General features: G+C 39.8%; 1 protein-coding gene across 2 annotated transcripts; it reads right to left on the bottom strand.

Annotated features, from left to right (window-relative positions):
• Positions 1-2,932: 2,932 nt before the first annotated feature.
• On the bottom strand, positions 2,933-13,250 carry nrbp1 (nuclear receptor binding protein 1). 2 transcript variants are annotated; one of them, XM_039782422.1, is made up of 18 exons: positions 12,835-13,250; positions 12,077-12,335; positions 11,863-11,985; positions 10,761-10,862; positions 10,564-10,653; positions 10,368-10,408; positions 10,033-10,127; positions 9,791-9,874; positions 9,409-9,467; positions 8,916-9,014; positions 8,702-8,834; positions 8,296-8,386; positions 7,588-7,638; positions 6,438-6,573; positions 5,966-6,019; positions 5,767-5,830; positions 4,731-4,786; positions 2,933-4,620 (listed from the first exon to the last, which is right to left on the bottom strand). In XM_039782422.1, the coding sequence occupies exons 2-18, from the start codon at positions 12,305-12,307 to the stop codon at positions 4,525-4,527; spliced, it is 1,605 nt and encodes a 534-aa protein (XP_039638356.1). In that variant the 5' UTR covers positions 12,308-12,335; positions 12,835-13,250; the 3' UTR covers positions 2,933-4,524. The 2 variants fall into 2 exon arrangements, with proteins under 2 accessions (XP_039638356.1, XP_039638355.1); XM_039782421.1 differs by lacking the exon at positions 12,835-13,250 and adding an exon at positions 12,443-12,559.
• Positions 13,251-13,915: the final 665 nt, after the last annotated feature.

Genomic DNA, 13,915 nt, shown 5'->3' with positions numbered 1-13,915 from the left:
AGTCATAGTATAGCATGTCGTAAAAAGTCATAGTATTGTATGTCATAAAAAAGTCATAGTATAGTATGTCATAAAAAACTCATGAAAAATCATAGTATATTATGTCATAAAAAGTCATGAAAAATCATAGTATATTATGTCATAAAAAGTCATAGTATAGGCTGTCATAAAAAGTCATAAAAACATAGTATAATATGTCATATAAACTCAAAAACGCCATAGTATAGTATGTCATACAAACTAATATTGTATGTCATAAAAAGTTATAGTATAGCATGTCATGAAAAGGCATGAAAAAATCATAGTATTGTATGTCATAAAAAGTCATAAAAGTCAGTATTGTATGTCATAAAAGAATCATAAAAAGTCACGGTATTATATGTCAACAAAAGTCATATAGCATGTCAATAAAAGTAATGTAAACATAGTATCATAAAAAGTAATGAAAAAGTCATAGTATTGTATGTCATGAAAAATCTTAATGTTATTGTATGTCGTAACAAGTCACAGTTGAATCTTTTAACCAACTACAGTTGTAATTATAAGTATCAAGTATTTATTTTCAGAATTTTAACTCTTCAAATGTTAGTATATTTACATAATGATAGTTGTCATGAATAATTACAATAATAATTAAAGCTGCGAGCAGCGATGGACGGGCCCTCGCGCCTCTGCGCGCGTCGGGGTTACCGGCGGACGCCGCTCCTTGCGTCAACAATGAAAAGGGAACTCCCTGCCGAGTTCAACGATAGCTCACACAAGACTCTACGTCTCTACGTGGCAAAAGCGTAGGGGGCGGGTCAAACCATCACCAATTAAAAAGGAAGCTGTGCTGAGTTCAATGATACCTCACATAAGACTCTACCTTAAACGGGTCAAAAGTTATGAAAGGGGGCGTGGCTTAACCATAGGGGGCGGGTCAAACCATCACCAATCAAAAAGGAACTCTCTGCTGAGTTCAATTATACCTCACACAAGACTCTACCTTAGATGTGTAAGGTTTTATGAAAGGGGGGGGGTGGCTTAAGCATAGGGGGCCAAACCATCACCAATGAATAAGGAAGTCTGTGCTGAGTTCAATGATATCTCACACAAGGGTCTACATGAAATGGATCATTAGTTATAAAAGGGGGCGTGTCTAAAGAAAAGGGGGTGGGCAAAACCATCACCAATGAAGAAGGAACTCTCTGCTGAGTTCATTGATACCTCACACAAGGGTCAACCTTAAATGGTTCAAATGTTATGAAAGGGGGCGTGGCTTAAGCTTAGGGGGCGGGTCAAACCATCACCAATTAAAAAGGAAGTCTGTGCTGAGTTCAATGATACCTCACACAAGGGTCTGCATCAAACGGGTCATTAGTTATAAAAGGGGGCGTGGCTAAAGCTTAGGGGGCGGGCCAAACCATCACCAATGAAGAATGAAGTCTCTGCTGAGTTCAATGACACCTCACACAAGACTCTACCTTAAACGGTTCAAATGTTATGAAAGGGGGTGGGGCCTGAGTAAGTGGGCGTGGTCATATTATAGGGGGCGGATCAGTATCACATGTAGACCACACATTCTGAGTTTCATGTAAATCGGATGATGTTTGTCATATAAGGCAGATTTCCTGATGCCAGCAGGGGGCACTATGACCAAAAGTCAATTTTGGCCTGTAGGTGTCCTCAGGCCTGGACCCTTGTCAATTGTGAGAAATTTCGGTCAGATACGACAACGTACACTCAAGTTACAACAACTTCTTTGTTCATCGCTAAACACTCAAAATGGCCGCCACACCACGCCATCTGACGAAAAGTTTTTCTTTTAATAACTTTTCATCGTTAAGGTGTTGGGATGGTACAGACCAAGTTTGAAGTCCATCCGATGAAATCTCTAGGAGGAGTTCGTTAAAGTATAGCACCTTGACTTTTAGGCCTACTTCCTGTTGCCACTAGGGGGCGCTATGACTTTAAGTAAATATCGGCCTTTATTTGTCCTCAGGGTTGGACTCTTATGAATCCTGAAAAGTTTCGAGCCAGTTGGACAATGTACACTCGAGTTACACCCACTTCCTGTTTCGGCGGCGAAACGCACAAAATGGCCGCCCCGCCACGGCCACGCCCTATGACGAAAAGTTTTTCTTTTAACAACTTTTCATCTTTAACGTCTTAAGATTGCACAGACCGAGTTTGAAGTTGATCGGATGAAATCTCTATGAGGAGTTCGTTAAAGTACGACATGTGGAAATGGCCAAAATCGCACTAATTTCGAACTTTGAAATGAAAATGGCGGACTTCCTGTTGGGTTTAGGGTATGGCTCTAATGAAGTTTTTTGTACATCTTGACATGTTACAAGTTTCGTGAGTCTACGTTAAACGCACTGCAGGGGCTCAATTTTCTTAACTTTCTAGGGGGCGCTAGCGAGCCATTTTTGTGCGCCTATTCGCGAAACCCTTAAAATACGTAATTTTTCACCAGACTTGATGCGACCGCCAAATTTGGTGAGTTTTTGAATATGTTAAGCCCCTCAAAAAGCCAATTCATTTGACGGGAAAAAGAATAGAAAGAAACAATAATTCCTTCAGTTTCAATAGGGCCTTCGCCGCTGTCGTCGCTCAGGCCCTAATCATTTTATGTATATAAGGGGGAATTAATTTCACAGTCTGGGATATGTACATGATTAGCAACATGACTTTATGCTGTAATGACCATGGGTTTCAATTAGGGCATTTTGGTCCTTAAGGGTCTGAGTGTCTCTATTTCAGCTCCACAGTTTATTATAGAAGCTTGAGGTTGAAATTCCAAAATAAAAGACACCCTTACCAAAATGTATTCCATGTGCATTAACACTAAACTAGCATTAAAAACCCAAAAATGTCTCGTGACGCACAAAGCCTTCAATATTTTTCAAACTAATACTAATCCTTCATCATGAAAGTACAACACTAAACAAAGATTGTGTACAATTTTATTTCAGGAAGTGAAAAAAACGGGGTAAATGCATTGCAGAAACAGAGCAGTGTCCAGCATACAGTGTACAAGATGGTTACAAGCATGCCAGGCAGTTCCACACTCGTATCTCAAAGTATCTACAGACCCTGTCAGAAGGTAGTCCCAGCATAGAGTACACTGGAGCGTTGAATAAATTTTTTATGACACCATTTCCAATTTCTCTAAGTTCTTCCTGTTGTTGCGAAGGAGCCAGAGGCCACAGGACATTTCCAACAGGATATAAAGTGTACAGCAGTGCAAACAGTTAACATATAAGGGTGGTCTGAGCCAATAAGTGAATATCTACATGGCGAAGGCAAAGTTTTATCTCTGCGGTCACGTAGAATACCTCAGCCATGAAAACAAAAACTAATAATTTAGAGACGCAAAATCTAAATGTTGACAGGACTAAGCTGACAAAACCTTCTCTGCATTATAAATTACTTGATGATTCTATCACCATCACTGTTAAAATGAGAACTGAACCAACTCCAGCAGCAAGCGTGTTGCATGCATCAGTTTCCATTTAGACATAGAAAAGCATACATGCGTTTCCCAAACCTGTTGACAAACATCAGTCAGATTGTGTGCTTAAACAAGAAAGCATCTTCACTTGGATCTAACCAACCTCTCCAGTAAAATGTTAAAATGTCCCTTACAGCCAACTTTTTATTGACCTAGAACCTAATCGATAAATGGTGCAATGGGCGACAGACAGAAGCTACAGCAGTAGTTGGACCATAGTCAAGTGACAACATCCCCATTTCATAGAAAATAACAGTGTGATTTAAAGAAAGAGAGCAAGTAAAAGCAGACATTCAAACAACCACCGGCCTTAGTGCTGGAAGTGAATTATAGTATACACACTCAAGAAAAAAATTTTAAAATAGAATTTTTTTTTATATTTTAGCTGCAGTCCTTCAGATTGTTGTATAATTACAGAATTTTTGAGTAAAAGTGACATAGCATCTGTTGCATTACTAGCTTGATGCATTGGAGTCTTTGAAAACCGATAAAAAGGTAGGAAGCCTGACTTGCTGCTCAAGAGAAAGTTTGAAGGACCAGACATAACCTCACAACAACATAATACAAACGCTTAGGTATGCCGGGACAAAGATTTTTTTTACACAGACAAACAGTTTTATGTAAAAATGTTTAAAATACAGTTTTAATACTGACTTAAAGAAAATACTGCTGTAATCCAGTTTTAGTGCTTATCTGTCTTTCTTAACTAAGAACTGAAAGAAATCAGACAAATAGTCAAAACATTTGTATTTTCCTTTAAGTTGCGACTAGGGTTTCCTCTTTTAAAAGAGAAGCAGATGGCTGTATTGGGTGGGATGAAAAAAACAAAAACAAAGATAGAAAGCGAGAACCACTTAGTGGCAGCTTTTCCCACCAGAAGATACGACGACAAGCTGCAGGATCTGCAACCAGACCAAGGCTTCCTCCTCTGTCCTCGCAAAGCTTTTCTGCAACTAAGAGGTGGAGCAAAAAGCTAGTCCTGTTGTAGAGGATGAGGAGGGCTGAAAGAAGACCTAGTGAGTCCTCCGCTACGAGGAAACAGTCACCGGATTGAGAGAACCGTTCCGGCTGTAGAATTTTGAGAAGGCCTCTTCAAGAACGGATGCAAGTCGTGGCTGATCGCCCTGAAATGGAGAGACAGCAAGGTTAACAAATATCTTAGAGGCTGTTGTGGTTCTCTACTAATAACATGAGTGTTCAGGTTAGCAGGGTCATGATAATGAACTCCACTTACCTCACTGATGAATCCCAGCTGAACAAGCTCCACAGCCAGCTCCTGCACGTTCTCATCTGAACAAGAAACACAAGGCAGTCAGAATCATACATGGCGACGGGGGTATGTGTATGTGTTAAGATACCTTAGTCTTTCCTTCTTTTTTTTTTAACTGCATAATGCCAGTATTATCAACTATTATAATGTGCCTTGAAAGTATTCAAGTTTGTTATTCAAGTAATTGAAAGTGCAACGTGGAGTTTTGACAATTGATAAAAAATGTCCCATATGTTCTACCAGCATCCACAGAGAACATATCAACTCGTCCACAAATTAAATCCACAAGCAGACGTTAAAGTGCATGCGGCAGACGTTAAAGTGCATGCGGCAGACGTTAAAGTGCATGCGGCAGACGTTAAAGTGCATGCGGCAGACGTTAAAGTGCATGCGGCAGACGTTAAAGTGCATGCGATTACTAAAACTGGGGGTGACAGGGCGCTGTGGTGGTCTAGGGGTTAAGCTGCCAACTATAGCCTCTTTCCGACCAAGTAGTTACAGGAACGTAGTTATAAAAACAGTCCACTTCTAACGGTTCTACTAACTACTCTTCCCCATAACTGGTTTTGCCATTTGCATTCACAATGGCCAAGTGGCCATAGGGACTGACCTTTTCTTATTATAACACAGCCATCTAACCACCACTATGCGGAAAAGACCCTGAAGTAGGAGCTGAAAGAGTTATAGGAACTATGGCCAGAGGAACTTAATAATCCCCAAATTGGTCCAGTCGGAACACGAGAAAAAAAGGGTTCCAGGAACTGCAAAAATCCCTCTGGTCGGAAAGCGGCTTATGAACCGCAATATTCCTGTTTGGCATCTGGCTTGGCAACTTCGTTGCATTTCTTCATCTCTCTTTTCAACCATTTCAGCATCATCTCTCTAATTTCAACTATCAAATAGAGGCTGATGATTATGTGATAATTATAACTAAGGGTGAGGGTATTTGGTAATAACATGTCGATGTCGGAATGTGTGCACTTAGCATAAAGGCACTCACTTGGTAACAAATCGCAGCTTAAGTGCCTGTTCAATTTATCCTCAAGTTTCAAAAGTAAGGTCAGCTGAAAGGAGAATAAAAAAATAAAAAATCATTTCACAAGGTCTTAAAACATAAAGCACTTTCAAATATGACATACAATACTTTGAAGCAGAAACATTAGTTTATCACTCATCAGACAGGCAGTGTTGAAACTTACATGATGCTTGGTGCCCTCATCAACAGGCTCAATATTGCACTGCATCTGAAGGACCTGTGAAGGAAAACAGCTTAATATATGACACATCGAGGTGCAGAATATGATCAGAAAATATAGTGCAACATGCAAATGAAGAATTAAAAAAACAAATGCAAATCCTGAGTAGACTCCAACTTGTTATCATGCACACAATGAGTACATTTGCTTCCATAAAATGATCACTTGTGTTCTTCACTGTATTTTGCATCTCCCTCAATTCACCTACCCTAAAAATCCAATTTCTATATTCAAAATATCCTCAAATACTACGATGTCTTGGACGAGGAATAATATAATGAATAAATTGTATTAATAGTGATTCACCGAATTGTGACAGTTTTAAGTTACTTGTGAAAACAAACCATGATTTGGATTTGTTAATGTCATTTGACAGAGATCTCATGTCTGTGCACTCCTGCAGGTCAGTTCTTACCTTCCTTGTCTCGAGTTCTGCAGGTTCAGGAGTCGGGGTTTTTACTGAGGGGGGCACTATGGGCGACTTCACCGCCTCCTGCTGAGGTTGTTGTGGACATGGTACCCCAAACGCAGTCAGAGGATAGATCCCATTCCTGGTACATCAGAGGAAAAGAAGAGGCATACTCTCAGGACAACTGCAAATGGTTCATGCTGTGCAGGTGTGCCCTGAACACCAGAGGACATCTTTAACACTAGGGTTTTGCTGACCATGTATGTATATAATGTACATACGATATCCTACTTGGTTCAACTGCAATACCTCAGCAATTTCCCATTTTTGGCCACAATCAGTAGAGGGTGAGCAAAAGGGCGGTCAACGAATATTCTAAATTTCAATCGATATTCAAATAGTAAAAAGAAACAGACATTTGCATATGAAAATGTATACGGTATTCGAATATTATAAGAGAGTAAAGAACTGGGCCGCTACTGCCTAAACGTTCAGCTTCCTGTCTGATTGAGCCCAGCCTAGTCTTGCATTGCCAGACCTATCTCCACAGCGATGCGGACGAAGCCCAGCTGGTCTGGAAGAGAATTCACAGCAGCGAGTGGGTGTGTTGATTTTATCATGAAGCTGTTGGTACCGGAAGTAAACAAACAACGAGGGTGAAGAAGAAGACGGTACAAAGAAGCGAACGTAAATCTTTGACCGCAGAGACAACAAATACTTCTTTCGTTAAGAGCAAACGCCAATTTCGACGGACAAATTTATGGACTGGCAAGAGACTCGAACGGCTTCCTGACGGCGGTGTAATTCCCGGCATGTCCTGTCTCCTGCACGCTCCAGAGAGAGGGAGGGAGAGAGGACTAACGTTACACAAGTAGTTATGTCTCCCGTTGTATTGGTTTGCCCTCTTATGGACATAATGCACAAAAATAGATATTCGAATATATTCAAACCTCTGATTTTTTTAGAAAGAATATTCATTGATTCAATGTCATTTTTGGCCAATTTTGACAGCCATAGTGAGCAATTCTCATTTAATTTTCTCCACCAAATCTTATTAGCAGATTCAGGCATCCAAGCCAGAATCATCAAATCATAGGCAAATCAACATCATATTTGTGCCCAAATACGCTCCCAGCTGTAATAACTGCTTTCTTACCTTACATCTTCCAGGAACTTGTCCAGCTCAAGGGCAGGAAACTGAGAGAGCCTAAAGCAGAAGGAAAAACTGTTACTCATGCTGAATATTCAGCCAATCAGGACAAGAGTGTGACTAAATCTTCAACTCAATTACTAACAATTTAGCAGGTAAGTTCAGGTGTTGTATCATTTAACTGTAATGCAACCCTTTGGACCAGGAAAAAATAACATTGAGAGTTAATCAGAATAGTAGGATAACCAAAAGTCCAGACAAAATCTCTGTGTTTTGTGATATGAAATATAAACATATGTAAATATAAATATTCTGTTGGTTTAAGATAAGATAAGATAGACTTTATTAATCTCACACTGGAGAAATTCCTGTGCTACAGCAGCTCAAAGAATTTTTTTTTTTTTTACACACATCAGAATAACACAAATAACATTAAGTAGACATAGGAGAAAAAATATACATAAAGTATAAGAAATAGAAAAAACAGAATTAGTTATAATAATAATAATAGTAATAAAACATTTACACAACAAACACCCTTATATAAACAGACAGTATATAAACACAGATATACAGATGAGTAAGGTGCGGATGAACAGAGCGTGATAATATGAAGACAGAAAACCACAGGAATGCCACCAAAGATTTCCTTCCTTTCCATGGTTTTCATCCAATTATCTCTATATGTCAGTATGATGTGGTTGTGTGACTTACTTCATCTGAACTCCCTCCTTGGCCTCAACAATCACCAAGTTAGGGTCCATGTTCTTTGTCATCTCTTCTAAAGCATTTTCTGGAATCATATCTAAACAGAAACAGAGGAGACAGCAATCAGATACGAGCATTCACCCCTGATGGTTATTTTTCCACAATTAATGTTGTGCATGGTGGGTTCGGGGGCTTCTTGTCAGAGTCTTATAAAAGTAAAATAAAGAAAAGTCACCAATTTGATCTTTTTAAGAAAACATGTTAGGCTAACTGAGTAAGTTCCAGTCTTAGGTGTGCTGTGTGTCTGTATATTTGGATTAAACAATGGTCCAATAACTGTATATTTAAACTGAAGATACTAATTACCAGTAATCATACATTCATACAAAACATTGTGTTTACTTTCACTCACGCTGGTGGCTGACGATGCAGTGTGCAGCCAGCAGCTTGAGTAAGGGCACCTCAAACAAGGCCTGGTGAAACAAAAGCTCCTTAGCTGTGGGTCGCTTACTGGGGTCCACCTCAAGACACTTCTGTATAAATTCCTGAGAAAACAGACTTTATGTTATGGATTTATCTTCCAAACCACCATATAGGCTTTAAATGGTTGTCTCTCCCTCACTCACCCGTTGCAATGGGTCCTCTAGGGACTGTATGGCACTGTTTATGGCTTCTTGGGACACATAAGATGAATCTCCATTACTCTGGATTTCCAACACAGCCATCTAAGGAAGTGAATGGACAAAGAAGGGTGTTGATTGGAAATGATTCATAAATAAAAGCACAAAGGTCAACAGCAGCCACTCTCATGTTACATAACTCATTTTGAAGACATTGGTCATCAATGAAGACCTGATGTATTTCACAGACAAAAATCATTAAAAACAGTTTTGTTAAACAACTGACATCCTGATTTTTATTTCTGTGACTGCCATAAAAAGCACACTAACACTAACTTTCAAAGCAAACAACACTAAGCATGGTGAAAGCTGGGGTGACATTTTTGTTAAGAATGCTTTGATACATCAGTGCATTATCAATCAAGCACATTTTCCATAAACAAAAGAATCGGCTTGTCAGTATGCCACTAGCTCAGAGCAGAACAAGGTATCCTCTCACCTCTAAGGCGCACATTCCAAAGGAATAGATATCCACGGCTGTGGTAACATTGGCAACAGCTGAAAGCAGAAATGAGGTGGTCAATATCAATCTCAATCAAGGTACAATTCCAGGGAAACGTAATCCTGTATCACAGAAAATCTACTTCACAATGCAGGGCTATCTGAGATAAATTACAGTATCTTTTTTTAGCCATTTTTTGCCTTTATTGGACAGATGAAAGTAAGAGGCAGACTGGAAACAGAGAGATAGAGATGGGTATGACATGCAACAAAGGTACCACAGCCGGAATAAAACCTGATACGTTGTGGCTACGTGGCATGCGCCGTAACCAGGCGCTCCGAAATTACAGGACCTTTGATGACAAATGACAAGATCTTACCTCCATATTCTGGAGCAAAGAAGTGAAGGCTCTTCTGCTCTTCCCGACAGGTTTTCACATGGTTATTGATGGTGTCTGGAGCAACTGAAATAGTGGAGAAAAGCCTTAATAGTAATAGTACTAAAAATAATAGTGGAGGGCATCTGTAGTATAGAAAAGGATTTGGCAAAAGATGGACATAACACTGGCTTTACAATGTTCCGATATCTTCTAAAAGATCTGTTGCTTTGAATTATCTTTACCTGAGCCAATCTTGATGAGGCCATTGTGCTGGATGAAGATTGTGTCACAGGTCAAGTTGCCATGAATGATGGGAGGTTCACAGGAGTGCAGGTAGCTAGAGACATTCGAACGAGGGTAAAGTCAAGAAAACAACGGATACCTCACCAGGGAACAAATTACTTTTTTTGTTTGCAGTTGGTGAATTCTAAAATTTACAAGCCACTTTCAAGTCAAAGTACAGTTGTAGTAAAAAATACCTTTGTATTTGGACGGTAAATTGTGTAAATGCCCCATACCACAATTTATTCTTTAACACTAAGTGTCTCACAGAAATGAACCTTTTTGTTTTACTTACCTGAGAGCAGATAGTATTTGTGTGCACCAGCGCTTCCAGGCCTGTCAAACAAGAAAATTAAATTATTGTAAAAAAAGAAAACCCGACTTAACAGTTTTTTTTAATTTTTTAAATCAACTGTTGTTGACTTGTCAGCGTCATTTCCAAGTAACTTCTTTTCCAAATCTGTTGATGAGTTACAGAAGACCTTTCACACCTTTTCATTCATGGTCTTGTGGTTTTTCTTTGTTTTTTTCAAAAACTGTTTGAGACTTCCAGAGGACATGTACTCGGTGATAAAAATGACCTGCATACAAAGAAAACAAATGCAAACAGTTCATCATAAAAGCCATTATGCTCACACTTTTTATACATTTGATAAAAAAAAGGGGATTTTTTAAAATGACCTCCTACCCTCGCTCTGTTTTCTTTGACATCCGCCCAGTACTTGTGAAATTTCACAATGTTCAAATGCTCCAGCTGGATCAAATTGTCAAAAACAGCTTTGACTTTTTCCTGTGGAAAAAATAGAAAAGATTCAATTTTAATGTATACATAATGTCAGATAGTCTTAACTGCAGCATATCACTGAATGTTACATCTTCCATCCATGTTGTCAAATTAAGTTGGATTTACTGTTTAATTGCAAAGAATATTTTAACAATTCAGGCCAAGTAAGCTCATATTAATTTTTAATGGCCTGGCTTTCTCTTGGCCAGCAGGTCGGACTACTGGTCAGTAAGTCCGAGGTCAAATGCTGTTGCTGTTGAGTGCAAGGTCAAATGCAAACTCAAAAGCTGTAAATGGGCATCCATTACAAGCAGCTCTGGGTTTTGCTCTTCACTCCATGCAGACTATTTATTTATTCATCAGACTATCATTTTAACAACAAATATATATTAAAAGCTCAATTAGACTGAAAATGCCATTTTCTCACAGTCATTTGCATATTAAACTAAAAACTGCCTGTTGCAAACAGTCTTGCACTAATTGGTTGCTGCTTACAAGCCTTGCTCAATGGCACCCAGTAGCTATCTAACACAGAATTTCATTTTTGTGTTTTTATTTTAAAAAGTAAGCAACAGACTGGACCTGATGAAACCAAACAAGAGCCTTAAATCCAACTTCTTCTAGTGGGCTTACTCCCTCCCCTTCAAATTTCTGAAAATTGTTTCTGTAACTACTCAGGTACATTGCATACTTTGCTATGGAGCTGGCAGCAACACATCTGACCACTTTCCAAAGGAGCTTAGAGCCAAAGGGGTGGGGGGGGGGGATGAAAACCAGAAGGCTTCTACATTGTTGTTGAGATCACAGTAAAGAATGCAGCCTAACACAAAAAAACATAATCCCTGAAACCTTGTCGAAACATTTCATTCCTTGCAGGTATAAACGTTGTCCTCTTCCTGACATAATCATTATAATGATCATTATTAAAAACGTTTCATTCATGTTGTAAAACACGTAACTTCTTCACACACAACTAACTACATCAACCTAGTAGCACTGCACCCACCTCCTGTAGTTTGAAATTCTTCCTTTCTGAGAACATGACCTCATTCCACACCACCTCAACTCCTTCCTCAGTGTCCATGGCCAAGTAAGCATTATCGATTCCGGGGACGTTGCGCTGATTCACCTACGGGAGGAAAACAAAATATTACATCACGCTTTAGTTATACCTTAGTAAAAGGTAATCTTGACCCCTCTGCCGAAGACATATCCCATACCTCTTCTCTGCGTTTCTGCCAGCGTCCACACGGGCTTTCCTCCAAAATCTCTGACTCATCCTCGCTCTCCTCTTCCTCATCCTCTGTGGCAGCAGTGGCTGGAGGCTGGGTCACCATGGACACGGGGGGAGAAACAGATGACACTGCTTGACCTGTGGGTGCAGATGCCATGGACTCCGTTTTCACTTCCTGGGCAGTATCTGAGGCCTGCTTGTTCTCTCCCTCAGACATCGTCTTGGTTGTCAGGCCCAACAGCCAGCTGTGAGACACACAGAGATGCCCAAACACAATAAAAACATCATACTCCATAACACTGTTGAGAAAGTCAAATCCAAAACCTGGCAATAATATCACATTTCAAACTACCTTGACAGCACCGGTATGTACTTGGTGGCTGAGCTGTCTAGCATAGTTGCAGCAGAGAATAACATCAGCTATTGAGAGTTTGCAAAAGAAGTTAGCTTAGCTAGCACTCTACAGGAAGCCAATTTTCTTTCCGTGGACGGCGAAGGCATGACCCGCCCTACTCTCCCTGTGATTGGCTATTACTCGTTGCCTGCTCTGGTTGGATTCGTTAGGTTTAGGCAAGAGGAGTGGGGTTGGTTAGGGTTAGAGGGAGAATGTCAGGGTAAGCCAATCAGAGGCAGAGTGGGGCGGGACAAGCCTTCGCCATCCTGGCTAAAAAATACTCACCTACATACAGTAAAGGCCATAATAAACCGTATCACAAATATGAGTAGAAGTAGCACACAGCTTACGTTTTAAAGACGGAAAATGTGACGATGCCAGCTCCAGTGTAGCAGACTCCCACCGTCGTAGACCAATCCCAGCTTCTAATTTATTTAGCTTTGTTAGCTACAAATCTTCGTTTCTCAGCAGAGTTGCAGCTAGCTAGCTTTGTGACGCTGCTAGCTAGCAGCAGTTTTAGCAGCCCACCGCCCCTTGCTGCTTCTCAAGACTCCAGCTAATGTGTGCTCTTAAAATTAGCCTCTGCTAATGTGAGTTAACTACACAATATTACAACAGCGCCAGACGCGTTCACCGATTAATAACATTACAACAGTTCACAGTAGAGATGGGCGGATGATATCGAAGCTTGTATCACTCTTGTGACGCGCACAGTTTCAATACATTGCCGGAGCTTGTATCAAATGAGGAATACCACGTGACTCATGGCGCCCGAAGCGTCATACGTCACTGACATGGGTGTATAAGACGTTTTATTACTGAGAATACTGATTAGAGTTTTGTCTTACTTTGGTAAATTATCTAACGTTACAGAACTCAGGAGTATATGTTTAATCCTATTAACTTAATTATTGTAGTTTATATTCTACACATAGGTGACACAATTTTGTTGACAAACAGACAACCTGGAGTCAGGTCGTATTATTCCAGCATAGGAGTGCTGGTTAATTGGTGGGTCTCTGTGCATATGATATAGCCGCTGTGCACGCTGTACTTAATGGGCATCAAGTGGTAGTACTTGTGGGGTGTGTTTGTCAGTGGGGGCACAAGAGCACGTTTTCTCCCAGGTCCTCGAACGTGGTCATAAATGATCTAAACACATTTATTTTTTAAACACAGATTTTTTTAAAGTCAAACATTTTGCACTAAACCAAAAAAGCATATATTAAAGATAATACAGAGAGAAATCTCCCAAAAATTTTTTTATCGAAAATAACTTTGCGTTGTGGTAATAGTGAAACCCATTTCTGACAGGAAAGAAATAGCAGAAATGTTTGGAATGACAAAAATATAATTATTCATGGTAGTCAAATCAATTGTGAGATAGAGATTCATCTTATTATCTCATAATTTTGATTTAAGAAGCCATAC

Source organism: Perca fluviatilis, chromosome 18 (assembly GCF_010015445.1).
Source record: "Perca fluviatilis chromosome 18, GENO_Pfluv_1.0, whole genome shotgun sequence".
NCBI lineage: Eukaryota > Metazoa > Chordata > Actinopteri > Perciformes > Percidae > Perca > Perca fluviatilis.
The sequence above is the reverse complement of the archived record's forward strand: the minus strand, read 5'-3'. Positions and strand labels throughout refer to the sequence as shown.

Excerpts from the sequence above, each read along its gene's own strand:
- nrbp1 (XM_039782421.1), bottom strand. The coding sequence starts at position 12,507 with ATGTTATTCTCTGCTGCAACTATGCTAGACAGCTCAGCCACCAAGTAC. Across the intron at positions 7,639-8,295 it reads AAGGAGGGAGTTCAGATGAA|GCTCTCTCAGTTTCCTGCCC; the intron begins GTAAGTCACACA and ends CTTCTGCTTTAG. Across the intron at positions 6,020-6,437 it reads CAGAACTCGAGACAAGGAAG|GTCCTTCAGATGCAGTGCAA; the intron begins GTAAGAACTGAC and ends TTTCCTTCACAG.